Below are 26,349 nucleotides of genomic sequence, written 5' to 3'. Positions count from 1 at the left end.
TGGCCGATCGCAACGAACGGGTCATACGATGGGCTGGCAGTGCGGATGCCTGGGGTTGCAAATGAGTCGACGAAGCCGGGGCAAGCGGTGGCAAAAGGAGGAGCGGAGGGGGCGAGGTTGAGCGCCATGCCGTCCCGAGCCGGCTCTTGACAGGCTATGTGCAAAGCTGAGCTCGGCGCGGCTGTCAGGCATCCCGAGCTGGACCCTGGCGCGCACGGGCCGCGGGACAAAGGACAGGCGGCCCACCTTGCTTCTTCCTTCTTCTTCCCTCCTACCGACCATCACCGCCGTCATCGCCACCCTCCGACCTTCTGTACCAGGACGCACACATGGCCTCGCTGCCGGATGACGTGCGGGATGCTCTGCGTCCCCTCCTACCACCATCGCACTCGATCGTCCATGCCGAGCACCTGACGGATCTTTGGGCCGGGTACGGTGCCATCTTCCGCCTCACCCTCTCCTCCGCGCCGCCCCCTTCCTCCTCCTCCTCGCCGCCGCCATCACGCTACACGCTGATACTCAAGTACATCGACGCTCCCGCTCCCTCATCCTCCTCTTCGCTTTCGTCGGAACGCAAACGCATCTCGTACGTCGTAGAGACCAACTTTTACGCGCGCTTCCGCACACGCCTCCCGGCCGACGTGCACGCCCCCTCCCTGGTCGGCACGGCGCTGACGAGTCGAGGAGGTAGGGCGACGCTCCTGACCGACCTGCGCGACGGCTTTCCGGAGTTTGCGGAAAAGAGGGCCACGCTCTCCCCGTCCCAGGTCCACCTCGCCGTCGAGTGGCTCGCAAAGTACCACGCCACCTTTTCCGGTCTTGCGCAGCGGGTCGATCTGGACGACTTCTTTCCTCCCCCCTCGGTGCCGTCCTCGTCGCCGTCCGGCACCGACGACGGCGATAGGACAGGCCTGTGGAGACAGGGCGGGTACACCTACCTCTCTACGCGCCTGTCGGAACTGGCCGCCATCGCCCCGACGTCAAAGTGGGGTCGGCTCGGTCTGCACAAGGACTCGCCCCTCCCCTACGCCATCGACTGGTGTCTGCGCAGCCCTCGTCTGCGTTCAAGGCTGACGCTATGCCACGGCGACGTCAAAGCTGCCAACATGGCCTTCTCCTCTCCCTCTTCCTCGTCGTCTTCGGCGGGCCAGGCGGTGGCATTTTACGATTTCCAGTACCCAGGTCTCTCGCTGGGCGTACAGGATCTGGCCAAGTTTTTCGCCACCTCGATCCCCACTTCGCTCCTCTCCCCCTCCGCGTCTGCGGACGAGCTGCTGAAGATGTACCACGACATCTTGATCGACGCGCTGCCACTCGACCAGCTCGGCATCCGTGACGCGCACGAGGCAAGAACACAGTGGTACCCGCTCGCCGACCTCGAGGCCGACTTTGACCTCGCCCTCGTCGCTTGGACCTGCTTCCTCGCCGGATGGAGCGGTGGGTTCTGGGGAAACGTGGCGTGGTTGACTGATAGAGCCGAGCGACTGCTCTGCGACGAGGCTTGGACCGCCGCTGTCCTCCAGCGGTGGAGGCATGAAGGCAAGGGCGAGATGCCCGACGGGTCATAGAGGCTGCGGTCGTCGACACATCTCGCCATGGTTGCAGAGCTGGTCTGAACTGGGCTTATCTCGGCCTGGCCTGGCCTGGCCGGGCCGGGCTGGGCTGGGCTGGGCTACCTTTGAGTCAATGCAGTGATGTTGAGCTTGCAACGTCGCCGTGCGGGCCGGTCGCCCCGTCGTGGTGATATAGAATACATTCATTCGGGCATCGGCGTGTCGATGTCGACGAGCGACGTTGCTGCCACAGGGAGGTCAGGAGAGCAGACGAGCAGATCATTCGATCGACGACCGCGCGCGCACTCCGCTCAATCCTTTCGCTTCTTGCGTGGCCGCTCGGCATCGCTCGCACCACCCGCGCCGCCGCCATCGTCTTCGTCGCTCGACGCCTCCGAGGGCGATCCGCCGTCATCGCTGTCCTCGTCGCGGAAGTCCTCGTCCTCCTCGCTGTCCTCGTCGTCGTCGTCGCCGCCGCCCCGCCCGCCGACGTCCTCCATGTCCTCGTCGTCGTCGCTCAGCAGGCCGGCGGCGGCGGCGGCGGCAATGCCGCCCGTCTCCTCGGCCATCTCGTTCTTGATCTTGACCTTGCGCTCGCCCAGGTGCGCCTTGAGCCGGTCGAGCTCCTCGCGCGAGATGCTCTGGAACGTGTGCTCCGACCCGCTCTTGTTGATGACGCGCAGGTCAAACGTCTTGGACGACGCCACCGCCCCGCCGACGCGGCTCAGCACGGCCTGGTGGATGTCCGAGTAGGGCACGTAGACGGGCTGCTTGGAAACCCAGATGAGCGACTTTTCCAGCGGGTACAGGTTGCCGTCGGTGGCCTTGACGTTGCACTTGATGCTGCTCTGGCCGCTGCTCGACTCAAACTCGCCGGGCGTCGACACCTTCTGGCCCGAGAGCACCTTGAACATGTTGGTGACGATGCGGAACGTGGGCTCCTCGTACCGCTTCTTGAGCTTGCCGTCGTACTTTGTCTGGAGCGTCTCGTCGTCGATGTTGAGCTCGGCGTCCATCTCCTCCTCGCGCGGGAACTGGAGAACGAGGTAGGGGTAGCGGGTCTGGCCCTGGCGGATGGGCGGGTCGAGGCCGATGACGAGCATGACGTGGATCTCGTCGGACTTGGGCAGGAGGAAGAGCTTGTTCATCGAGCTGTGGAGGATCTTGTAGTCGTACGTCTTGCCGCGCAGGCGGATAAAGTTGTGGAAGACGTCGATGTCGTAGCGGCCGCGCGGCGTGAGGACGAGGACCTCCTTGAAGACGACAATCGAGTCGCCGGCCACCTGGCCAATGTCGGCCTTGGACTTGAGCGCCTCGTGGAACGCCTCGGCGGCCGTCTCGTTGTCGCCGTCTGCGCCGTCCGCGCCGCCCGCCGCCCCGGCCGCCGCGCCCTCTCCTGCGGCGTCGCTGGCGTCGTCCTTTGTGGCCTGTCCGGGGATGTAGAAGCGCATCTCGACGAGCTGGTCGCCCTTGCCCTTCCTCGACTTGCTGCTGGAGCTGGCGCGGCCGTCTGCCGATGCGCCCGTGTTGGCGACGGGCTGCTGCTGCTCGGGGTTGAGGAACTCCATCGAGACCTCGGTCTTTGCGATGTTGCTGTTGGCGAGGTGGGCGAGGGGCAGCTCAAAGGCGAGCTTGTCGCGCACGAGAAACTGGACGTCGGTGTTGCTGATGTCTGCCTTGCCCCAGTTCCAGCCGCGCATCGAGATCTCAGTGGCCTCGAGGGGCTTGCCAAAGAACTGGCGGATCTGTGCGGCGAGCTTGTCGTAGTCTTCGCGCAGGAAGCCGTCAAAGGTGGAGCGGCGCGGGTTGGGCTGGCTTGGGAGCGGCGTCTCTCGGTCGCGGTTGAGGTGGATGGAGAGCTGGAAGTTGCGTGCGACGCGGACCCAGTGGAAGGCGTGCATGTGGTCTGCGGGGATGGTGATGGTGGCGCTGGCGTCTCCGCCGATGGGCTTCCAGCCGAGGCCGCCGGACGACATGCGCAGCTTACCCGCGGTGGTATCGAGGCCGTGGAAGATGTTGTCCCATTGCGTGGTGGTCGACATGGTGGGCGGTCGTGGAGAGGCGGGATGTGGTGCGGCGCAGCACGGCCGTCGTTGTCGTTGTCGTCGTTGTCGTCGTCGTCGTCGTCGTCGTCGTCGTCGCAGTTGCAGTCGAGGGGCGGAGGGTCAGGAGGCCAAAGCAGTCGAGCGAGGCGGCGAGAGAAAGGAGGGTACGACGCGGTGTGCGAGGCGATCGAGGTGACGGCGGCAGACAAGCGCGCGAAGGCTGAGCGGGGGGATGGAGGGGTGTTGGGAGAAAAGGCGGAGGCGGTGGGTGAATCGAGGATGCTTGGTGGCGGCTTGGAAAAAGTTGGTCCGCCCGCCGCCCGGCCAGCCAGCCAGCCAGCCAGCCAGCCGCCTGTTGGCCTGCGCCTGCTCGGGCTGGCCTTTGGTCTGCCTGCCTGCCACTTTGGCTGCGCGTTGCCTGGAAGCGCGCGACGCGGACAGGTAGGGGGTGGGGGGTCGAGCCTGGGCCAGCCCTAGCCTCACGGTTGAGGGTGGTGCTGCTTGTCAGGCTGACGTAAGGAGAGGGTCTGGAAGAAGTCGCCCGCTGTCTCGGGTTCGGGGCGAGGAGGCGGGCGCACGGATCGCCGTGAGCCAGCAAAGCCAGGGCGGGGCTTCAAAGCCTGGCCTGCCTGGCCTGGCCTGGCCAGCTGGCCACGCTCTAGCCGGTGGGCGGCGCAGCATCGGACGACGGCCCGCTCCGATGCACCGCCCCCCTTTGATCCAACTCGACGGCACCATCGCCGGACGGATCGCCAGCAGCCCTCTCGTCTGCTACCCTCGGCCTCGCTCCTGCCCTTCTCCAGGCCTCACAGAGTCGACCATCACCACCGCCATCACCACCGCCATCACCGCCATCTCCTCACCCCCTCGCTCGCTCACCCTTTTATCGACACCCTCACCCGCCCCCCTTCCCCCCATTCCACCCTCAACCGCCCGCCCCGCCCCCTCGCGCCCGCCATGAGCCGGTTCGTGCGACCGTCCAAGTACCGCCACGTCTTTGGCACCCCCGCCAAAAAGGAGGCCAGTTATGAAAACGCAAAGGTCTCCAACTCGGCCTGGGACACGAACCTCATCGCCGCCAATGGAAAGTACATTTCGCTAAACTGGCAGGCATCGGGCGGAGGCGCCTTTGCCATCATCCCCCTCAGCCGCCCCGGCAAGCTGCCCGACATCTACCCGCTCTGCCGCGGACACACCGCACCCGTCCTCGACACCGCCTTCAGCCCCTTTGACGACAGCTTCGTCGCCAGCGCCAGCGACGACGGCACCGTCGGCCTCTGGAGGATCGACGACGCCAACTTTGACCAGCTCGACTGGTCCGAAAAGGAGCGCGAGCGCAACGGCGGCGTACGCGACTTCCAGCCCTGGGCACGCATCTCGGCCGGCGGCCGCAAGGTGGGCCAGGTCGCCTTCCACCCGACGGCCTCCAACGTGCTCGCCGCCGCCACCGCCGACCACGTCATCAAGCTCTTTGACGTCACCCACGCCGACTCGGCGCCCACCTCGCCCTCAATCTCGCTCCGCGGCTTCACCGACACCATCCAGTCTTTTGACTGGGACTGGACGGGCACCACCGTCATCGCCACCTGCCGCGACCGCAAGATCCGCACCTTTGACCCGCGCCAGGGCGAGCAGCCCGTCCAGGTGGCCGACAGCCACGGCGGCGTCAAGGGCGCCCGCGTCATCTGGTGCGGCGACAGCGACCGCGCCATCTCGACGGGCTTCAGCAAGATGTCGGACCGACAGCTCTTCCTCTGGGACACCAAGAACCTCGCCGCCGGCCCCATCCGCAACATCACCCTCGACACGTCGAGCGGCATCATCATGCCCTTTTGGTCCGACAACAACATTGTCTTCCTCGCCGGCAAGGGCGACGGCAACATCCGCTACTACGAGCTCGAAAACGACGAGCTCCACTACCTCACCGAGACAAAGTCGTCGGACCCGCAGCGCGGCCTCACGTTTGTCGGGCGCCGCTTCCTCAACACCGACGAAAACGAGATTGCGCGCGCCTACAAGGTCATGGGCACCACGGTGCAGCCCATGAGCTTCCAGGTGCCGCGCCGCGCCGAGAGCTTCCAGGCCGACATCTTCCCGCCCGCGCCCAGCAACGTGCCCAGCCTGACGGCCAAGGAATTTTCGAGGGCAAGCGCGCACCGCGCAACCTCGTCGACCTTGAGAATGGACGCGGCCTGACGGGCGGGCAAATCCCCGCTGCGTCGGCCACGGCGTCGGCGCCCAAGGCGGCCCCCGCTGCTGCTACCCCCGCCGCTGCCGCACCAGCAGCAGCAGCAGCACCAGCACCAGCCACGCCCGCCCCTGCATCCGCACCCACACCCGCAGCGGCGCCCGCTCCGGCAGCAGCAAAAGCAGCGCCAACACCAGCACCCGCCGCCGCCGCTGCCGCCGCATCGTCGTCGTCCGGCAACAGCGGGACGAGCACGGCGATTTCGCAAAAGTCGACGTTTGTCCAGCCCTCGCACGACGGAACGGGCCGGAGCGAGGCAAAAAGCACGTTTGCCGCCCTGCGCGACAATGACGCTCCGACCACCACCACCGCCAACGGATCCTCGGCGGCGAGCAGCGCGGGCAAGGCCAAGGAGATGGAGGAGGAGATTCAAAAGCTCAAGGAGCAGCTGCGGGAACGCAACACGCGCATCCGGGAGCTCGAGGTCGAGAATGAACAGTGAGTGTCCAGCGCAGCGCCGCGGTACCTGCGAAGTTGATGCAGAGTGGCTGACACCCCTTTCCCTGCTTGCCCGCCGGCGTGTGTATTTCTGGACTGGACTTTGGCAGGCTCAAGACGAACCAGGCCAAGGCGCGGGAAGCCCTACTCCGCTCGTTCTAGAGACGAGAGATTTGCGACCCTGTTTCCTCCCTCCCTCGCATCGATCCGAGAAATAGAGCCGGATGGCGCGATCTCAGGAAGCCTGGACCGACGAGGGCGGGACGAAGAAGCGTTGGCGGTAGTGCTTCAACTCTACCGCGCCGTGGGTGGTGGCAGCGGAGCGAGAAGAGAAAGAGGGAGAGGGAGAGGGAGTGAAGGGGTCAGGATGAATGACGACAGGCTGGGCGCAGGACGAGGCGAGGCGAGGGAGAGGGTGGGTGGGACGTACCTTCGATGCTTCCCCTGATGTCGTCGAGTGCTCTGGTGAAGATGGCACGAGATGGTGAAAGAGAGAGGATGAGCGATGGGCAAGGGGCGGCAGCGCAAGGAACCGATCGGGAGCGGGAGCAGTCGAAAGGGGTGGAGGGTACGCACCGGTGGCTTCCCTTTCCACCCTGCCACACATGCTCTTCGCCGTACCACCTGCGGACGCATTCCTTGAACGAGGATACGTCGACGATGCGGTAGTGCAGGTGTTCCACCAGCTGTCGTTGCGCGCAGAGGCGACGAGGGGACCGGAAGAGGCACGCCACCTCGTCAGTCATGTCCACCAACGGGAGGTAGTCGAGGCAACGCAGTCCGCTAGGCTGGCCAGCCAGGCGGAGGCTGTATGCGCGCACACGCACGCACCTCTGGCAGCTCGCGCTGCAGGAAGACCTTGTCGGCGTGGACCGTGTTGCCAGCGAGCACGCCGATGCGCTTGGCGGGTACGCGGTCGATAATGTAGGCCAGGACGGCCTTGCGGACGTCCTGGTGCGACCTGGCGACGGTGGGGTCGAGGCAGGCGGCCGTGAGACCCGAGATGCCGTGTTGGTTGACCTGGGTTGTGGTGGTCGTGGTGATTGCGAGGCGGTATAGCCGCATCAATGTCAGCACGACGCTAGGCTGTGCAGCACTGGACGACAAGAGAGGGGCCGAGGCAGAGCAGCGGGGCTACGCACACACCACTCGCCCATGGCGTCGAGGACGTGCTTTTCCGTCTTGATGACGTAGCTGACGCCCTCGTCGAGCGGGTTGAGCTGCGCGTCGGTGATGATGACGGCGATCTCGAGGAGGCGGTCGGTGGCGAGAAGGCCGGTCATTTCGCAGTCGATCCAGACGAGCGGGCCGTCGGAGTGGGTGAGGCGACGCGTGGCCGGCGGCGGCGGGATGGGCGAGACGGCAAAGGTGGGTAGGGCGGTGAAGGTGGTAAAGCCAAGGACGGGCACCTCTACGGGTGCGGCTCCAGCTCCGGTGCCAGCAGGAGCGGAAGAGGCGGCGGTGGCATTGGTGCCGTCGGACATGGTGGGCGGCGGGAGGAGGGAGCGGAGCCAGGTCCAGATGGGTCGATGCTGCAGGGATGGACGGAGGGCGTGGAGAGGCGCGAGGTCGAGGGGCGATGGACGGAGCTGGGACTGGAACGACGCGCGAGGTGCGCGAGCACGGAGGGTGAACTGGCGAAGGAGCGACAGCTTGAAGTGTGATTTGCACTTAGGAGCGAGAAGGAGAGTGACGGCGGTGGTGGTGATGGTGGCGAGCAGCGAGGCAGGGCAAGGCGACAAGACGGGCGCGGGCCTTGGGGCCTGAGCACGCTGGGTTGGAGAAGCTGGCCTGCCTCATCCAACCTGCTTGCACTTTTTGGGTTGGACCCTGAGCGGCTTGCCCGCCAGCGCCTGCTTGCCGGCCTGGAAGCGCTCGTTGGCGTCTTCGCTTGGCCTGGCCGGGCCTTTGCGGCTGGCTGTTTGCCCTCGCATGTGGAGCAGGCAAGAAGCTCAGGCCGGCTAGAGGGCCAAGCAGGCGCAGGGGATGGTCCGTGCACGCTCCCTTCCAGCCCTTGGGCCTAACAACGGCTGACGGCCTCGCTGGGCCTTCTTCGTCTTCCGCACCGCCACTTCATTCCACCACGAGCAGCCGGCGAGGCGAAACCTCTCCGGCACGGCGTCGCGTCCACGGCCACGCACACGCACGCAGAACATCGCCTTTGAGCCGCGGAGGCGCCTCGTTCCGCATTCGAGCGGGCCGAACCGCAGCGCAGCGCCAAGCCAGTCGGCCAACCCGCCGGCTCCCCCACCGGGCACCGCGCCGTATCCAGCCGCACCCAGGCCTCGCCGAGCGTCGAGGCGGGCATGAGACGAGGCCTGCAAGCGGGCTTCCTTGCGACGCCTTGAGATCATAAGGGGCCAGATGGCGGCCATCGCCGATGCCCAGCTTCAAGTGGCCATTAGCAACGCGCCGTACGCAGCAACAGGCTGATGACAGAAACCGCAACTTGAGAAAGCGGCGTGCTGGATGACCCTTTGAGGCTGAGGCTGAGGCTGGGACGCTGCGTCGCCCATTAGTCTCCCGTCGTCGACGATCAGAGCCACTTTGACGAGAGCATGACCGTCGTCTGCCTCGACCCCGCCTCGCATCAGCTCGGAACCGCGCGCCGAGATCATCATCATCGAAGGCACGCTCGCTCGCGACGGTCCCTACGGTTCGCACTCGTTTCCAGGTCAAAGAGGCGACCAGGCGATGGCATCCCGGCCGCCATACCCGTCTATCGTCCACCCAGCACCGCCGTCGCCCGTCATATCCCTGATCTCGTTGCCGCCGGCCTAGTCGGCTCTGGTGACGGCTGTCGACGCCATGCTCCGCCGCACCCAACTGCCTCGTCGTGACTGGACTGTGTCTGAAAAGAATCTTCGAGCAGGCCGTGGGAGGCTTGGATAAAAGAAGGAGTGAAAAAAGGGATTGCCTCCTAGCCGATTTGAACGACTGACCTCGTCATAGCGAGTCCAAGACCGAACGGCGTCGATCCGGAGTACTAGTGACGCGCTCTACCACTGAGCTAAGGAGGCTCATGTGATCAAGGGGCCGATATTTTGGCTGTATAATTGTAACCGCCATGCAACCGGTGGCAGAGGTCGCGACGAGGCACAGCCTGAACTGCCACGCCCGAGCCTGTTTAACTGGCCGTCTCTCGAAGTGCAAGACCTGCTGACGGCTCGGAGATCGGACTGGCGCGGGCGAGCGGGCCGACCGCCGAGTGCGTGGAAGCGGGGAGAACCCTTGCGGGAGGGTGGGCGGGTCGCTTGAGGCCAGAAGCGAGCTGATCAAGGGTCCCCTCATCTGCTGGATCTCGACGGCCGGGCCAGGCCAGGGCAGGGCAGCTTACTCAGAGGCTGCTGGAACCTGCTCCACTTTTTTCGCGGGCGAGGGCGAGGGCGAGGGCGAGGGCGAGGCGCGTCGTTGGGCGTCGCAGGGGTAGGCCCAAGTCGGGCAGGCCAGAGAGGATAGCCTAGCCTGGCCTGGCCTGGCCTCGGGTCAGCCAGGAGAGGAAAGGAGAGGCGGGGCGCGTGAGCATGAGGCAGGCCAGACAAGCAAGGCCAAGCAGCGCTGGGCAAGGCGCCAGGGACCGTCACTCGGCAGCTGGGGGCCGAGCGCAGTGGTCCGCACAGCGGTACGAGCAGCAGCCCAGCATCACCAGCGGCAGGCCTGGGCGAGGCAGCGCAAGGCAGGGCAGGGCAGCGAGAGAGAGCCAGGTCAGCCAGGCCGCGCTCGCACGCTGCCCTTTCCCGCCTGCTCCCTGGCGGCTTTGGCTAAGGCTGGCCCTGGCTGGCTCGCCCGCCCGCCCGCCTGTCGCATCAGCCAGACCGACACCTGTCTTGCTGCTGCCTGGCCTGACCTGACCTGACCTGACCTGGCCTTGCTTGCTTGCTCGCCGTCTGATCTTCCCACCTTGCTTGCCCCCCGTCGTCTCTCCATCGTCGCTCCACGTCCGACCAAGCCAGCAGAGCGCTACCAGTTCGGCCTTGCTACTCTGCCGTTCCACCCGTGATTGCGCATCCAACAGGCGCAGCGCACCCTTCCGCATCGCACTGCCATCCACCGGGCCGACCACCGCCCAGCGCCAACATCGAGCCAGGCTTGTCCTCGGTGCCCGACGACGGCGACGGCGACGGCGACGACGAGCACCACGGCGCAGATCCCTCGACAGCGACCTCGACCAGCCCGCCTACCTGCTTGGATCTTGCTAATCAACGGCTCTTTGCCGACGACGCCCGCTCGCAACCATCGGATCGCACCCGCACAGGCAGCGGTATAGGCACATCCGAACTGCTCACCGACCCGCGCTCGGCTTACCCGTCTGGCCCCGCTTGACGCTGCCAGCTCGTCTAAGCCTTCGGCCTGGTAGGCCAACAGTCCAGCGGGACAGCCACCCTCGTCTCTCTCTCTCTCTCTCTCTCTTTGCCAAGCATCCACTCTGCGTTTCGTTATCTGAATCGCGGTCACCCTTTCACACCGTCGTCAAACTCGCCTCGTCGTCAGCTCCTTCGCCCGCGTCCATCCATCACACCCTTTCGGGGCCTGATCCGCCCCTGCCATCGCGACTCGACCCGACACGCGCCGCGCGAGGACGGCTCACTCGCCCGCACGCCCGTCCGCCAAGATGCAGCACAATAAGGACTTCATCCTCTTCGACGAGCCAGGCCCCAGCCTGCCGCCGAGCCAGGGCTCCATGGCATCGGCGACGCAAGCTGCCGCCATGGGACCCGCCACCAACGGCGGTTTCAGCCAGGGCCCGTTTCCTTCCGCATCCCAGACCGGCTCTCAGTACGCCATGCCCGTCGACATTGCCCCCTCGTCCTCCTTCACCCAGCATCGATCGCCTCATCCGAGCCAGTCGCCGCTGCTCGACGACCCGTCCGCAGCAACGGCGATGATGGGCACGCTCGACATGGCCGGCAGCCCGCAAAAGAAGCGTCAGCGCAGCCACGGCTACTCGGCATCGTGGCACGGCATCGATGCAAATCAGATGCTCGCACTGCGGCAGGCTCACCAGCAGCAGCAGCAACAGCAACAGCAACAGCAGCAGCAGCAGACGGGCCTGGCAGATAGCACCGCGACACCGCAGCAGCCCACCAAGGACCCACCCAGCGGCACTCTGGGAGCACCGATGCACGAGCTCTCCCTCGGCGAATCCATACCAAACCAGGCGCTCGACAATCAAGAGGCCCTCAACGCCGCCTATGCCAACTTTGGATCGCCCGGCAGCAACGGCATGACCCACGAGCAGCAGGAGAGGGTCAAGGCCCAGATCCGCGCCGAGCTGGCAGGCGTCGACTCGCGCGCCTTCAAGGGCCCGCTCCGCGACATTATGCAGCAGCGCAACTACGGCTCGCAAAGCAACAGCCAGATCAGCCCCATGTCGGCCTCTTCAGACCCCATGCAGGCCGGCGTCGCGCCCTCGTTTAGCCTCTTTCCGGACTACGACATCGGGCAGACGCATGGCAGCAGCTCCACCTACCGCTCCGGCGAGGCCACGCCGAGAGCCATGGGCGGCGGCGGGGCCAACGACTACATGGGCTCGGTGCCGTGCTACCCAGAGAGACCCGGCCAGCCGCGGCGGCGCAGCAGCAGCTTCGATGCCAGCTTCACCCAGTCGGTCTCGTGGGGCAAGAACTCGCAGGGCTTCCCGACCGAGCTCGACTCGTCGACCACTTCGCAGTGGACGCCCTACTTCGGGACGGGCAGCCTGTCGCAGAATGCCAGCCAGGCCGAGATGCTCGCCAACCAGGCGATGCCACCGCCATCGCAGCCCTTTTCGCAGTCGCAGTCGCAGTCGCAGCCACAGCCACAGCAGCAGCAGCAGCAGCAGCAGCAGCAGCAGCAGCAGCAGATTCTTCAGCAGCAGCAACAGCAGCTGCAACAGCAACAGCAACAACAGCAGCAGCAACGGCAGCACCAGATGTCTTTTCGTCAGGCTGATGCGCAGCCGCCACCATCCATGGCTCAGAATCGACAAGGTCCGGGCGGTCGTCGCGAGCTGAGACGGGAACCCAGCGGCCTCACAGTGAGCCCTCAGCAGGCGTTCCTCGACTACGACGATGTCGAGTCCGCGCTGGCCCATTCCGGGCTGGGAAACATGCCGAGCCTGTTTGCGCCTGTGCCGCCTGGGCTCGCCGATGCGCTGGCGGGCCATGCCAAGAGGGACACGAGCGGCGTCGCAGCCCAGCAGCAGCAGCAGATTGCCGGCACCCGGACGCCCAAGACGAGCGCCTTTGAGGTGCATGACTCGGCGGCAAAGACGCCGACCTCGACGCCCGGCAAGTCGACCCACAAGCCTGCGTCGGGCGACGCTCACACGCGCATCCCCATGAGCCGGACCGAGACGGCCAAGCAGCACCACTATCCCAGACGGCCGGGCCACCACCCGCACCAGGTCGAGGGGCGAGGCAGCACCAGCCAGGAATCTGGCTCGCAGAGCAGCATCTTTAGCCCCAGCGAGAGCTTCGACACCACCAGCACCGACGACGACGAGGACGAGAGGCCCTACTACCCTCCCAACATGCGGCCCAGCATGATCCGGGGCGGGCCTTCGAGCCTCTACCTCAACTATCCGGCCAAGCCGCCGAGCGGCAGCCAGGGCTCGGCCAGCGGCTCGCAAGGACGGCGGTCGCAGAGCTTTTCCCGTTCCGGCTCGAGCTCTGACAGGACTCCCGGCGGCGGCGGCGGAGGAGGAGGAGCCTGGGGCCACGTCCGGGCCGAGCCTTGGGCGCACAAGCACCGGCAGAGTACGACTTCGATCCCCCGCTTCGCCGACGTCTCTGCGTCGAGCAGCGACTCGGACGACGACCGGCGCAACCGAGCACACGCCAACGCCTTCGGCAGCGGCGGTGCCGGCGGTGGTGGTGCGTTGAATGGCCGACCCAAGCCAAAGGAGCAGTCGTCGTCCGAGGACCTAGACGCGGACGGTGCGACGATGGCGGGCAAGTCAAAGTACCGGACGACGGGCGGCAAGCCGTCGCGCATGATGATGCCGGGCATGATGGGCGGCTACGGCTACATTCCGGGAAGCCAAGACAGCGGGCTGAGCGTCGCGGCGGCGGGCATCGGCGGTGCCATGGCGCCTGGGCAGGCCTCGACGGCCGCGGCCGGACCGCGGGGCGGTGCATCGGTCGACGATGTCAGCATGGGGGGCAGCCAGGACGACGGCAGCCAGAGCCCATCGATCCGCAGCTCTGCTCAGGTCATCGGGGGGCAGCCCAAGAAGACTGTCTCGCCGCCGGTCGGCGCCGGTGGGGCGGCGGGCAAGTTTGGCACGTCCTCGGCTGGCACCGTCTCGACCGTCGCCGATGCGCTCCGGCTGGTCCAAGATGGGCCGAAGCGGAGCCCTGTCGAGGCCAAGGACGACAAGATCGAGGCGTCGGGCGAGGAGGAAGACGACGAGGAGTGGGACGACCTCGAAGGATCCGGGTACGAGGACCACGGCGGCGGCGCCGGCGCCAGCTCGTCGACCGCGACCAAAGTACCGCAGAAGCGGCGTCGCAAGACCAAGGCGACGAGCAGCGGCGGCGGCGGCGGCGGTGACGGCAAAAAGACGTCGGCAGTCGCGCGGAGCAGCGACTCGCCCACTGCGGGCGGCGCCGGTCGACCGACGGCGGGTACGACGGGCTCGACGCGGTGCGACTACCGCTCGCCGATCACGGGCAGCGTGTGCCAGACGGCCTTCCACCGGCCGTACGACCTGGCGCGGCACCGCGAGACGATCCACGCGCGCGAAGAGGCGAGCCTGGTGCGCGAGGGCAAGCTGACGATGCAAGATTGCATCGTGCTGGGCAAGGAGGTCGATCCGAAAAAGAGCATGGCCGTCGTCGAGTGGAAGTGCAAGACGTGCAGCGCCAGCTTTTCGCGCAAGGACGCCATGCTCCGCCACGAGCGCCTGCGGCACAGCGCCAAGTGAAAGCAGGGCGCGCAGCGGCGACGCTCGGCGGCGAAGGCGGCGACGGCGACGGCGAAGGCGACGGCTGCAGGGAGAAGAGGGAGGGTCATCGCTGGAGCGCTAGGGCGGCCGAGAGGCACACGTCAAGATGGGCCCGACGTCTCTTCGCACACGGCCCTCTTTCGGGTCCGTCTAGGTCGACCAACTTTACTATTCCGGGTGCCGAGCCCATGCCATCCGAACAGACGCATGCCTACAAAGCGGGGCCAACGCTGCAGCCAAGCCAAGCCGGGCCAGGCCAGGCCGGTACGGTACGAGACCGGACCTGGAACCGATCGAGTACAGCCCGCGATCCAAAAGACACCATGTGTCGAAACCGCCGGGGAAGAGAGGGGGAGCAGAGCGCAGCAGCGAGGAGTGGAGCACGCAGGGATGGTGCGTGGATCTAGGACGACTACGGCGACAACGACTACGATGGGGCGACTTCGTGATCCGCATTGCGGGCCTTTTCAAACGCCGGGTCCGAAGGGTGGATCGGGATGATATCCTGGAAGCGGCCCGGTTCCGTTTCGATGCTCGCTTTGCCCCTCGTGCTCTGGCCCTCGGCCTCCTTGGCCCCTCGTCGCGATTCATCCGTCGATGCTGCGTCGGGAGCAAGGGTGGCGACGAGGGCGGGGTCGCGGGGTTGGGACGGGGTTGTTGCGGCCGACGAGGAAAGAGATGACGAGGATCGAGGTGCCACGACGACGGGCGCCGTCGACAGGTTGGAGCGCGTATGTGGTGCCGCTGTCGTCGTTGTCGTCGTCGTCGTCGTCGTTGTTGCTGCTGCTGCTATGGCTGGACCCGTCGAGGTCTTCTGATCTGCAACGACAGACGAGGGGCCCGCACCGTTTCGATGTCGAGATGTGCCACCGTTTGCCGTCGACGGAGCAGCATGCCCCGCCGCCGCCGGCGCCGCCGACGCCGATGTTGCGGCCGGTTGAGGCAGAGGGCCGGGCATCGAGTGGGCGCCTTCGATTTCGGCCAGGGCGCGTTCGAGGGCGGGCAACGAGGTGCCCTCGCCCAGGATCTGGGTGTCGACGCGCCCCGCCAGCGTCTTGTAGGTCCAGCGTATGGTGCCGTCGTCCTGGGCCACGCCCCACCGGTCGTACTTTGTCTTGCCGATGACGTAGGGCTTGAGCCGCAGCCAGGCGACGCGCAGCTTGGTCGCCAGCACGTCGCGCATCGCCCGCAGGCTCGCGCTGCCCTCTGGCTCGCCATCATCATCGCCGTCGTCATCGTCGTTGTCGACATCGTCGTGGCCGTTGCCGTTGCCGTGGCCATTATCAAACTCGTCGCGCCCACCGCCACCGCCACCGCTGCTGCCCTGTCCACGACGACCCAGCTTCCGGGCCCGACGCGATCCAATGTTCCTCTGACTCTGGCCGCCCGGCGCCTCGGACCACGACGAGAGCGACAACGACGACGCCGCTGCCGCCGCCGCCGTCGAGTTGCGGTAGCAGCGCGCGAGGGCGCGCGTCGCGTTCTCAAACTCGGTGACGACGTCGAGGTAGGCAAGGCGCAGCGCGTCGTGGGCGGCCGTGTCCTTCTGGACGTCGTTTTCGCCGGGCTCGGGCTCGGGGAAGAGGAATTCAAAGTCGAGGTTGCCGTGGAGCGTCTTTTTGGGCAGGTGGTCGACGGGGACGTGCTCCGAGAGCTCCTCGACCTTCCAGGTGAGGCGGATCTTGTCGCGCACGACGGGGTCGAGGAGCGGGCGGAGGATGGACCAGATGGGCTTAAAGATCCAGGGCGCGCCGTGGACGTAGACGCGTGCGAGCGTCTCTGGGTAGAAGGACTCCATCGTCTTTGCCATAAAGAGGACAATGGACCAGTCCATGTTGCGGATGCCAAAGTTGTTGAGGTTGAAGATGACGACCTTTTTCTCGACGGGCGGCGGCATCATGAGCGAGAGGCACTCCTGCATAAAGATGACGGCATTCTTGAGCTCCTCGGCCGTCTGGTTGGAGCTGTAGTGGGAGCCGACCTCGATGGTGTAGATGGGCTCGCCGTTGGGGGTGGCGCCGAGGATGTAGCTGATGCCGTTGCGGAAGATGTTCATGCCGCCGCGGGTGCGGACGAGGCCCAGCTCGCCGTTTTTCATGAGCTGGGTGACGTTGTGCTGGACGCGGAAGGCGCAGGCGCTGCCGATGACGGCGAGGGCGCGGTCGACGTTCCACTTGCGGGCGCGGAGGAAGCGGAGCATGACGGCGTCTGGGTGCTCGCCCTTGACCATGGCCCAGAACTCGCGCTTGAGGGCGGCGCCGCCGTGGGTGGCGACAAAGGCGTGGAGGTCCTTTGACTCTTCGATGGAGCGGAGGTGGTCCTTGAGCTTGTCGTCCTGCGGGGGAAGGTTGTTGCTGTCGGTGTGGCCGTTTCCATCTCGTTGTTGTTGTTGTTGTTGAGCTGGTGGTGGTGGCGTTGCGCGGGAGTGGTGGCGGTAACCGTCTTGGATTGCGGCGGCAGCGGCAGCGGCATCGTCGGGCTGTGCATGGTAGGGTGCGTGTTTTGCGTCGAGACGGTCACCGGATGCAGATGCCGAGGATGAGGCCGAGGCCGAGTAGGGTGCGGAGAGCGAGGGTGATGATGACGAGTGCGGGAGTGGTCTGTGCTTTGTGGCGTTGGGCGGGTTTGGCTGTGCGGTGTTGGGTGCTGCGGTCTCGCAGAGGCGGAGGAAGCGGCGCCATAGTTTGAGGAGGGCGATGGTCTGTGATGTGGTGAGGTTTCCGCGGTAGCCGGGCTGGGAGAAGTAGTCGGACTGGGCCGACGACGACGAGTTGGGCTGCATGGCGGGCGAGGAGAGGGGGGTGGTGGGCTGCGGGCCGCAGCGAGCCGGTGGGCTGTGCGCGGGGGTGTGGCGCCAATGCCGGCGCTGATGCGAGTGCGAGTGTGTCTAGAAGGAGCGAGAGGCCGGTCAGATAGAAGCTTGAGATGAAGATGAAGACGAGACGAGACGAGGTCGAGGCGGGGTTGGCCCTGGCCAGATGGAGTGATGGAGTGATGGTGATGGTGGATGGTCGGTGGCTACGACGAGGCAGCGGGAGTCGGGGAAGCCGGCCGAGGGCAAACGCAGGGCAAGGCAGGGCAAGGCAGGGCAAGGCAGGGCAAGGCAGGGCAAGGCAGGGCAAGGCAGGGCAGGGCTGTGCTGGCCGGTCGGGGTGCGGGGAAGACTGCCAGCCGGGGCCAGCCAACGAGGGCGGGTGCGCGCCAGCTGCTTCGGAACGCGGCAAAGCCAAGCCAGACAAAGGCAGGCCAGCCACACGGCGCCACCCCTCCCTCGGCTTCCAATCCAGCCGGAAGCGGGGCGGCCAAAGCGCCGAGGCGAGGCGAGCCAACCCAAAGGCCAGGGCCAGGGTTCCCGCCCTCGTCTGGCGCAGCGTCAGGCCAGCCAAGGCCAGGCCAGGCACAGGCACATGGGCCGAGAAAAGGGCAGCCAGGAAAAAAAATTAAAGCCGTTGGGGGGTCGGTCGGTCTGCCGGTCGACGTCGACTTGGAAGCCCAGGCTAGGCTGGCTGGCTGTTCAGCTCTTTCTTCCATCGTACGATGGGCCGCCTCTGGCCACCATCAAACCATTAGATTCCATCTCGCTCCGCAAGTCGCGACCTGTCGTTCTCCTTGTCAAGCAACCTCACCCGGCAGCCAAACCGCCGCCTCTGGTCCTTCCCCTTGTCAAATAGACCCTCGGCTGCTCCATCCCCCTCTCTCCCTGCCACCATCGCCATTGCCATTGCCATCGTCTTCGCCTTCGCCTTCGCCTTCGCTACCATGTCGACCGCTCCCAGCCTCGCACGGCGACACCTGCGCAACCTCGTCGGACGCACCCTCGTACCCCTCGCCTGTCCATCCTGCTCCGCGTCCTCCCCCTCGTCCTCGTTCCACACCGCCTCGGCTCGACGCAGCGCCTGGCCCGCCGGTACAGCCGGAAGCGAAGACGCCGACCCGGACCATGTCCACCATGCCCGCACACGCCGCCAGCCTCGCCCTTCCACCTCGCAGCAGTCGCCGCCCTCGCTCCGCAACCGCGCCGGACCCGCAATGGAAAACATCCCCCCCTCGTCGTCATCCTCTTCCCTCGCCGACCTCGCGGCCGCATCCTCGGCAGCCGCTGCAGACGCAAAGGGCAAGGCCAGGCAGTCGTCGCCCTCGCCCTCGCCCTCGCCCTCCTCCTCGGCATCCCGCCTGCCCCCGCCGCCGCGGAGAAAGACGATTGCCTACCTCCAAAAGATGAAGCACGAGGGCACCAAAGTGTGAGTGAGCTCCTCCCTCCCCCCCGCTCCTTGTCGCTCCAGCCCGTGCGACAGGCCGGTACTGACTCGTCGACGTCGCATGGCACCCTTCATCCCTGCAACCCCAACACCCTCTCCGGCTTGCCCCGCTCCGTTGCCACGACGAGCAGCGCCTGCCTGACGGCCTACGACTACCCAACGGGCCTCTCGATGCGCTACGCCGACGTCGACCTGTGCCTCGTGGGCGACTCGCTGGCCAACGTCGCCCTGGGCCACTCGACGACGCAGCCCCTCTCGCTCGACGCCATCATCCACCACGCCCAGGCCGTCCAGCGCGGCCTCAACTCGGCCATCCTCCTCGCCCACGACGCCACCCCCGCCGCGCCCCTCGTGTTTGCCGACATGCCCTTTGGCACCTTTGTCTCGTCCGACCAGAGCGCCGTCGACAACGTCGTCCGTCTCATGCAGCAGACGGGCGTCGACGGCGTCAAGATCGAGGGCGCAGAAGAGGTGCTTCCGCTCATCCGGCGGCTCACGAGCTTCGGCATCCCCGTCATGGGCCACCTCGGCCTGCAGCCGCAGCGCGTCGGGGCCACGTCGGGCTACCGCGTCCAGGGCAAGTCGGCCCGCCAGGCCCACGACATCTTCCGCGCCGCCCAGCAGCTCGAGCGCGCCGGCTGCTTTGCCATTGTGCTCGAGTGCATCCCCAACAAGCTGGCAAAGTACATTAGCGACCACATCGACGCCATCACCATCGGCATCGGCGCCGGGAGCGGCACCGACGGGCAGGTGCTCGTCGTCAGCGACATGATGGGCGAACTCACCTCTCCCGCCCACATCCTCGCCGGCCTCGCCGACGACGCCCAGACGCCCGCTGCTGCTGCGGCTGCTGCGGCTGCGACGACGTCCGCAGAGATGCCCAACGATGCGCCGCCGATGCCGCTGCCGCACGCCGATACGCCGAGCCCGCCCAAATTCGTGCGCTCCTTTGTCAAGCCCTTCAGCCTGGGCGCCATGCGCCTGGCGGCGGTGCAGGCTTACGTCGATGCGGTGCGCGACCAGTCGTTCCCGGACGACGATAGCGAGGGCTACAAGATCAAGTCGGACGAGTGGAGAGCCTTCATCGACCTCGTCGAGTCGTCGCCGGCGGAGTCGGAAGCAAGGTCGTCGCACGATGCTTAGGCCATGCGAACACCGATGGTGGTTGAGGCTCGAAACGGGTGGGACCTCCCTCCGAACCTTAGATGGGGAACCGACATTTGACAGAGCAAAAAGGCAGTGTGGAAAGCAAAACCCCCCAAAAAAGGGCCTGTCTGATCCGCTGCGCCATAGGGTTCGTGGTGGCGTATGTCGAGTCGTTCATTTCCCTGGCTGTGTCGGTCAGCGGCAAAAGGAGATCGAGGGACGGTCGCTATGCGCACCGCGTTCGGCGTTGGGCCCACCCGGCTCGACCCTCGCGCGTCGACCGCCAGCGAGCCGTTCGAAATAGGATCAGGACCAGGACCAGGACCAGGGCAAGGGCAAGGACAGGGCGCCCTCGGAACAGGCTCAGGGCAAGGTGCGAGGTAGAAAGGGGAGGGGGGCAGGGGTATCGTGATTTCCAGAGTACAGGAGGACGACCCGACCCGACCCGACCCGATAGCGGCGGGCGGCGGGCGGCGGGCGGCTGGCGGCGGCGGCGGCGGTCGCACGTGTTCGGGTGGCCGCGCCGTCGATGTCGTCCTCGGCCCGTGTCGTTTGATGTGGCGTACAGATGCGGAAGGATCGGACGCGGCGGTGTGCGGATGCAGCAAATATGGGGCAGGGTCGCGAGAGAGGCAGCGCTGGAAGGATCCAGAGACGAGGGGCAGAGGGAGATTGGGAGAGAGAGGGAGAGAGCGCGAGCGAAAGAGAGCAAAGAGGCGTGGTTTTCCGCGGCCGGGTCGCGTGGTCGCGGCAGTGGATGACGACAATGGTGATGATGATGGCCCGCAACGGCAGCCGCCAGGACGGGACCCGACCTAATCAGGCCAGCTGGACGTCGGCGGCGGTGAGGAGCCCGTTGAGCGCCTTGAGGCCCTTTGCGACACCGTAGCTGGCGCTCGCCATCGACGCCTTGGTCGTCTTGTCAAACGACGGGTGGCTCTGCATCTCGCTCAGCTTTTCGCAGTGGTCGGTCAGCTCGCTCAGGATCCGCTCGCCCGCCGCGCGCGACTTGACCGGCAGGTTGCCCTTGGAGATGGCGACAATCGACGACACAATCGTCGTAATCTGCGTCAGGTTCTCGTTGAGCTGCACGCCCTGCGCACCCTCGCGGATCGCCGAGAGCAGCGCCTGGATCGAGTGGACGATGGCCTCGGTCTGCACCTCGATGTAGTTGCGCAGCTCGGCCCAGTTCTCGTGGCCGCCCGTCTCGAGGCTGGCCGAGCTGCCGTTGAAGCCGCTCGAGTCCGACACCGAGGGTAGGCTGTCGATGGTCTCGGACCGCGGCACCAGGTGCGCCTCGTCGCCCGTCGTGTTGCCGCCGCTGCTGCGCAGGCCGCGGATGCTGCTCGCAGCGCTTCCCTCGCCGCCACCGCCGCCTCCCCCGCCGTTGCTCGGCTGCCGGAAGGGCAGCGGGGCCGAACCGAGTCCCATGGCCGACGGCATGCTCGGCGTCCGCTGCGCGCTGCTCGACGACGACACCGACGTCGTCCGGCTGCGCCACGCCGCATCGCCGGCAGAGTCCTTGCGGATCGCCTCGGCCTTGTACCCGACGGGCGAGTAGCGGCCCATCTGCGGGCTGTGGCGCAGGCGCGGCGAGAAGCGGTCCTCGCTCGCCGAGCCCGGCTGCAGACCACCAAAGGCGAACGAGCTCGACGTGTTGGGCGAGAGCGTGCCGCTCGCGTTGACGTCGCGCAGCGCCGCCGACTGGGCGCTGATGTGGAGCGGCTTGAGCCCGTTCTGGAGCGTGCCGCCGGGCGTCTGCCGGAACTGGGCCTCGTACTCGTCGGCCTCGACCTTGCTCGCCTTGCGCACCTTGAGCAGCTTGACCAGGTCGACGATGGTCGTCGACACGTGGCTCGCTGCGGCGTCGAGCAGGCTGACGGGCGACATGCCGTGCGACGAGGCGTGGTTGCGGCAGGCCGTCATGAGGTTGTTGAGCGTGCCCGAGCACTTGGCCTTGAGCGCCTGAAGCTGGTCGAGCTCGTCGGGCGAGAGTTCCGACAGGTTGCTCGCCACCTGCTCGTACTTGGACACGTCGTCGGTCACGAGCGTCGTGGCCAGCACCACCGTCTTCATCGACAGCAGCACGTTCGACGGCGTCTTGGAGCGCGCGGCGGCGAGCAGCTCGTCGATCGAGCTCTGGAACGCGGTGAGGTTGACGTCGGCGATGGCGCCCCGGTCCGAAACCGGCATCACGTCGTCGGCCTTGGCCGGCTGCACGTAGAGCTGCGAGGTGGCCTTGTGCGTCCGCAGCTCCGTCTTGGCCGTCTCGTACATGCGCTTGTAGCTCGCAACCTGCGCGTGCAGGTCCTTGATGACGGCCGCGTCCGACTCCCTCTCGGCATGGATATCGTCGTGGCGCTCCGAAAGCTGCCGCAACTCGTCGAGGAGCGACGTGACCTCTTCCTTGAGCTCCTGCACAACGATGCTCTGCTCGGCAAAGTCCTTTTGGAGCGCCTCGAACTCGGCCTGCGCGTCCTGGCCGAGGCCACCGCGTGCGGCCTGCCGCTGCAGCGACTGGAGCTCCTCGCGGGCGCCCTGCAGCTCCGAGTGCTTGGAGTCGTGCAGCTCCCGGTAGCGGTTGCTGTCCTCCCGCAGCTCGCGGATCGACACCTCGTGCCTCTCCTGCGTCCCCTTGAGCTCGGTCGTGAGCTCCTTGAGCTGCCTCTCGAGCTCCTGATTCCGGCCCTTGAGCTCGTCGGCCATCCTGACGCGGGGCATCGAGTCGGCCTGCTGCGACTCGAGCGTCGAGACCTGCTGCTGCAGCTTGGCGATCCGCAGCTCGTACTCGGATCGCATCTTTTCCATGGCGAGCGGCGCTGATGTCCCCTGCAGAAGCGGGGGACGAGGTGATGTGTGAGGAGGGCGAAGAGGGCAGGGTCAGCATGCGTAGAGGAGCTGCGTGGTGCTGGCAGCAGTGTGGACCCCGCGACTCACTTCAAAACCGCTGCTTCGCCCTAGATTGGGGCTCGCCGCGCTGTGCGTATAGCCGTTGAGGAAGCCCGTCCCCACGCTGCTGGCCTGGCTGTACATGGTGCTGCGGTTGTCCGCCAGGCCGTTGGCGCTCGTCGAGCCCAGCGAGTCGCGATTCAGCGAGTGCCGGCCGTCGGGGTCATCTGGACGAGAGCCGCGATCCGCCCGGCCGCCACTGCCGCCGCCACCGTCGTCCTTGGAATAGGGCACGGCGATGTCCTCCTCGACCAGCGTGCTCTTTGCCGGTACGACGCGGTCGGACGTTGAGCCCTGCGGGTTGCCGATCGACTCCTTCCTCTGCAGGTTCTCGGCCTCTTCTCTTTGCCTCGCCTCCCTCTCGCGCTCCCTCGCGATGGCATCCGGCCGGAACTCTTCCTTGAGCTCGGGAAAGCGCCGCTCGAGCTCGAAAAAGACGTCCGAGGCGAGGTCTTTGAACCGGTTCTTCGGCAACGTGGCCAGCTTCTGACGAGCCTGATTCCGCTTGGGGTGGAACTCGTCGCGCACCGCGAGGAACGGCGTGGCTGTGGATGGTCGTCAAGGTGGGCCGGTGACGGATAGATGCAAAGCAGCAGGGGCAGAGATGAGCAGATGTCTTGAGGACATTCTCGGCGTCCTCAGGGTCCAGGTTGTGGACTCACAGTTGCCGTTCTTGGCATTGTTCTGGCGCCGCATGAGCTCGTCGTAGACGTCGGTCGACAGCTCAGTAAACTGCTGTTTGCTCAGGCGGGTCAGCTTCTCGCGAGCATTGGTCCGCGCAGTCTGTTCAACTGCGGGCGAGCGATGAAGCGGGTACAGCCAAGAGATGCAGGCCGAATGTTCATATGTCAGCGCCCGAACTTGTCATACCATTCAGAGGAACCCTCTCGAGGTCTTGCCAAGCCTCACCCTTGAGCAGATGGCTGCGGAGGAAGTTGAGCAGCTCAATGTAGTGCGTCCGCCCCGTGGTCCTGATCTCCTCGGTGTCGGGGCGCCGCGTGCGGAAGCGCGACGACGAAGACTGGCTACCCTCGCCGCCGCCACCGTGCTGCGAGCCTCCGGCGCCGTTGGTCGAGGTGCTGAAGCTGCGCCTAGGCGGATCCTCGAGCTGGATGCTGGGGTATTTTGGCGACTGGGTGGGCTGATGCGGCCGGTCTCCCTGTCGGAAAGGGCCGCCATTGGGCCCGTTCTGATGGCCGTTCGGGAAGCCGTTCATCATGGGCGATCGCGGACCGGGGCCCATGGGAGGGCCGCCGCCCATGTAGGGGTTGAACTGCTGGTGCGGTGCGGATGGCTGCGCCTGCATCATGGCGGATAGGCGCGCGCGCGATGACGAAGCCAGGCCGGCCGGATCGCGGACGGAGAAGATCCGGATGGAAGTGCGAGTCTCGGCGGTCGAGGCTCGACGGGCTGTGGCGTCGAGAGGAGCAGAGACGAAGGCGGTCTAGAGACGACCTCGGCGCAGAGATGGGCCGAACCTGCGGCCGGCGGGCGGGCTCGAAGTAGATATCCGGCTGTGCGGAGGCGACCGGCTTGGCTATAATCTGGAAGCGAGGTCGTCGACGGACCAGCCGTGGAGCTACGCAGCCAGCTCTGGTGCCGTGTGAGATGTCGTTCTCAAGCGGCGCGGTCCAGAGCGATCCAAACGTGGGCCAAGGTAGGTGGGTGAGCCGCGGTGGATGCTGGCAGTGCAAGGCCGGAGACTGGGGTGTGTGGTTTGCGGCCGTGGATTTCGGGCGCAGAGGTCGGCCCAACGAAGACACGTTTTGAAGCAGCGAGAGAGCGAGAGGTGAAGCAGCGTCAAAGCGCACCGATGCGGTCGTCAAGAGAAACCAGAGAGCCAGAGAGAGAGAGAGAGAGAACCAGGGAGGCGAGGAGAGAGGCGCGGATGCAGCGCGTCGTTGGGCTGCGGGTTCGAGTGGCGGACGGAGGTACGAGGTGCGCGTGGAGGGGGCCGTAGACGAGGGCGAACGGTGGGCGTGAAGCAAGCAGCAGCCGATGGCGGTGGCGCGACGTTACGGTAACGACGAGAAAGGGACGAGGAGCGAGGGGCAGCGAAGAGGGTGTTACGTGTTGTCGCGGCGGCGAGGGGTCAACCAAGGCAGAGAGGAGAGGAGGCAGGCGTAGCAGGCCAGGTAGGCAGGGCAGACAAGCCAGGGTGCGGGCGGGGCGCGGGTGCGGTTAGGCTCGGTCTGGTCAGGGCCAGAGACAGGGCCAGGTCGAGGGCCAAGCGGGCGCCAGACGCAAAGACAGGCAGGCAGGCAGGCAGGCAGGCCAGGCAGGGCGAAGCTGATGGCCCCGAGAATGCGGCCGGGCAGCCAGAAATTCTCTCCTCTGCTAGCCTGCCTGACGCTTCGGTCGCCCTCGAGGGCAAGCAGCTGCCTCGCCTGCCTCGCCTCGCCTGCCTCGCCTCTCCAGCGCCCGATTTTCGTGGTTTTCGCCTTCCGAGGCGGCAAACCGGCTGGCTGGCACGCCCCGCCCCGCCCCCGCCCCTCTGGCCCTCGTCGACAGGCCAGCCACTGCCCGCCGATGGCCCCTTTTTCCCTCCCTGCCTGGCCTGGTTTTTCATCCGGCCTTGCCTGGCCCGCCTGCGCGCCTGCGCGCCTGCCTCTGGATTCCAGCCCGATCCGATCCCATCGGATCCAACCGATCCACGCCCGAGATGCCAGCGCAGGCCAGGCCAGGCCAGGCCAGGCCAGTCTGGCATGCTGCCAAGTCGACCAGGTGTCGAGCCGCCCCAGGTTGCCCCTGGGCCGCTCCGGTACGTGTGGCGGCGTCGGTCGGGGCCAAACGCCCCGACCCCTTGAGAGGGCGGTGTGCCTGGGCTGGGCGGGCTGGGCTTGATTTGCAGGTCAGTCCGTCGTGTAAAGTGGCTCGCCTTGGCCGAGGCGGGACCTCTTCTGCCCGGCCTGGCCTGGCCTGGCCTCGCCCCACCCTACCGACCGAGGCTCAGGGGGCTCAACTAGCGTGGCGCGGGCGCGCGTCGGCCTGTCGCCTTTGAGGTCAATCCTCGGTCCGCGTATGTGACTGCCCTGTTGGCCTGGCCTGCCCAGGCCAGACCGCTCTGGGCGATGCTCGCGACGCTTCACAAAAGCCTGGTCTGGCAACTCGCTCCGTCACGCCCTAGCCTCTGGCGACCGGCCGTTGCCTCGAGCACGGCGCGCGACTCGGGCAAGTGCACCCAGCGCCCTGACGTCGTCGAAATCAGGCAGGTGCACACGAGCGCCAGATCTCGAGGCAAGTGGTGACAGTAGTGATGATGGGAATACAGAGAGCGCGTAGAGCAAAGCAGAGCAGAGCAGGGGCGGGCGCGAGACGCGCACCATGGCTAGAGTACAAGGTACGAGCACAGGATACAAACAAGACCATGACATGACAGGCACGACGGTGACGCAGATAACCCTCGACACACGGTGGGAACGGACAAGGCGGGGGAAAGAGCCAGGGCGGACGACGGTCAGAGCAAGGATGAAGAGACCGGCCTTCAAGGGACGGCGAGGATGATGGCCATGACGACGACGGTGGCCGCCGCGTCGAGCGCCATGGCCTTGAGGGCGCGCACCTGCTGGGCGCGACGCACCCGCGCATCGAGCACCTTTTCCGTGCGCACCGCAAAGCCCGTCCATCGTCGCGCCGAGCGCCAGGCGGCAGAGACGGTGTCGCGCAGCCGTCGCGCAGACGGGCCGCCGCGGGTCGCGCTACCGGTGCCGGTCGCAGTCCCGGCCTCGACTGTCGAGGACACGCGCCCTTTCCGTCATCGGCCACGACGACGACGGAGTGGCGG

General features: G+C 66.6%; 8 protein-coding genes across 8 annotated transcripts; 4 read left to right on the top strand and 4 right to left on the bottom strand.

Moving 5' to 3' along the window:
* Positions 1 to 329: 329 nt before the first annotated feature.
* PFL1_05780 (uncharacterized protein) lies at positions 330 to 1,537 on the top strand (the record flags this gene model as incomplete). Its single annotated transcript, XM_007883314.1, has 2 exons — positions 330 to 1,437; positions 1,524 to 1,537. The coding sequence occupies 2 exons, from the start codon at positions 330 to 332 to the stop codon at positions 1,535 to 1,537; spliced, it is 1,122 nt and encodes a 373-aa protein (XP_007881505.1).
* A 327-nt stretch (positions 1,538 to 1,864) lies between these two features.
* Positions 1,865 to 3,595, bottom strand: PFL1_05779 (uncharacterized protein; the record flags this gene model as incomplete). The annotated part of the gene is made up of 1 exon (XM_007883313.1): positions 1,865 to 3,595. One exon carries the CDS (start codon positions 3,593 to 3,595, stop codon positions 1,865 to 1,867), a length of 1,731 nt encoding a protein of 576 aa, XP_007881504.1.
* A 960-nt stretch (positions 3,596 to 4,555) lies between these two features.
* Positions 4,556 to 6,446, top strand: PFL1_05778 (uncharacterized protein; the record flags this gene model as incomplete). The annotated part of the gene is made up of 3 exons (XM_007883312.1): positions 4,556 to 5,653; positions 5,719 to 6,284; positions 6,395 to 6,446. The coding sequence occupies 3 exons, from the start codon at positions 4,556 to 4,558 to the stop codon at positions 6,444 to 6,446; spliced, it is 1,716 nt and encodes a 571-aa protein (XP_007881503.1).
* A 73-nt stretch (positions 6,447 to 6,519) lies between these two features.
* On the bottom strand, positions 6,520 to 7,768 carry PFL1_05777 (uncharacterized protein; the record flags this gene model as incomplete). Its single annotated transcript, XM_007883311.1, has 5 exons — positions 6,520 to 6,578; positions 6,715 to 6,746; positions 6,861 to 6,970; positions 7,116 to 7,304; positions 7,427 to 7,768. The coding sequence occupies 5 exons, from the start codon at positions 7,766 to 7,768 to the stop codon at positions 6,520 to 6,522; spliced, it is 732 nt and encodes a 243-aa protein (XP_007881502.1).
* A 3,128-nt stretch (positions 7,769 to 10,896) lies between these two features.
* Positions 10,897 to 14,190, top strand: PFL1_05776 (uncharacterized protein; the record flags this gene model as incomplete). The annotated part of the gene is made up of 1 exon (XM_007883310.1): positions 10,897 to 14,190. One exon carries the CDS (start codon positions 10,897 to 10,899, stop codon positions 14,188 to 14,190), a length of 3,294 nt encoding a protein of 1,097 aa, XP_007881501.1.
* Positions 14,191 to 14,638: 448 nt separating this feature from the next.
* On the bottom strand, positions 14,639 to 16,993 carry PFL1_05775 (uncharacterized protein; the record flags this gene model as incomplete). The annotated part of the gene is made up of 1 exon (XM_007883309.1): positions 14,639 to 16,993. The coding sequence occupies one exon, from the start codon at positions 16,991 to 16,993 to the stop codon at positions 14,639 to 14,641; it is 2,355 nt and encodes a 784-aa protein (XP_007881500.1).
* Positions 16,994 to 17,970: 977 nt separating this feature from the next.
* On the top strand, positions 17,971 to 19,613 carry PFL1_05774 (uncharacterized protein; the record flags this gene model as incomplete). The annotated part of the gene is made up of 2 exons (XM_007883308.1): positions 17,971 to 18,452; positions 18,602 to 19,613. 2 exons carry the CDS (start codon positions 17,971 to 17,973, stop codon positions 19,611 to 19,613), a joined length of 1,494 nt encoding a protein of 497 aa, XP_007881499.1.
* Positions 19,614 to 20,435: 822 nt separating this feature from the next.
* Positions 20,436 to 23,874, bottom strand: PFL1_05773 (uncharacterized protein; the record flags this gene model as incomplete). Its single annotated transcript, XM_007883307.1, has 4 exons — positions 20,436 to 22,445; positions 22,554 to 23,110; positions 23,228 to 23,356; positions 23,475 to 23,874. 4 exons carry the CDS (start codon positions 23,872 to 23,874, stop codon positions 20,436 to 20,438), a joined length of 3,096 nt encoding a protein of 1,031 aa, XP_007881498.1.
* Between the last annotated feature and the right edge of the window lie 2,475 nt (positions 23,875 to 26,349).

Source organism: Pseudozyma flocculosa, assembly GCF_000417875.1.
Source record: "Pseudozyma flocculosa PF-1 unplaced genomic scaffold scaffold00021, whole genome shotgun sequence".
In the NCBI taxonomy this organism is placed as follows: Eukaryota; Fungi; Basidiomycota; class Ustilaginomycetes; order Ustilaginales; family Ustilaginaceae; genus Pseudozyma; species Pseudozyma flocculosa.
The sequence above is the reverse complement of the archived record's forward strand: the minus strand, read 5'-3'. Positions and strand labels throughout refer to the sequence as shown.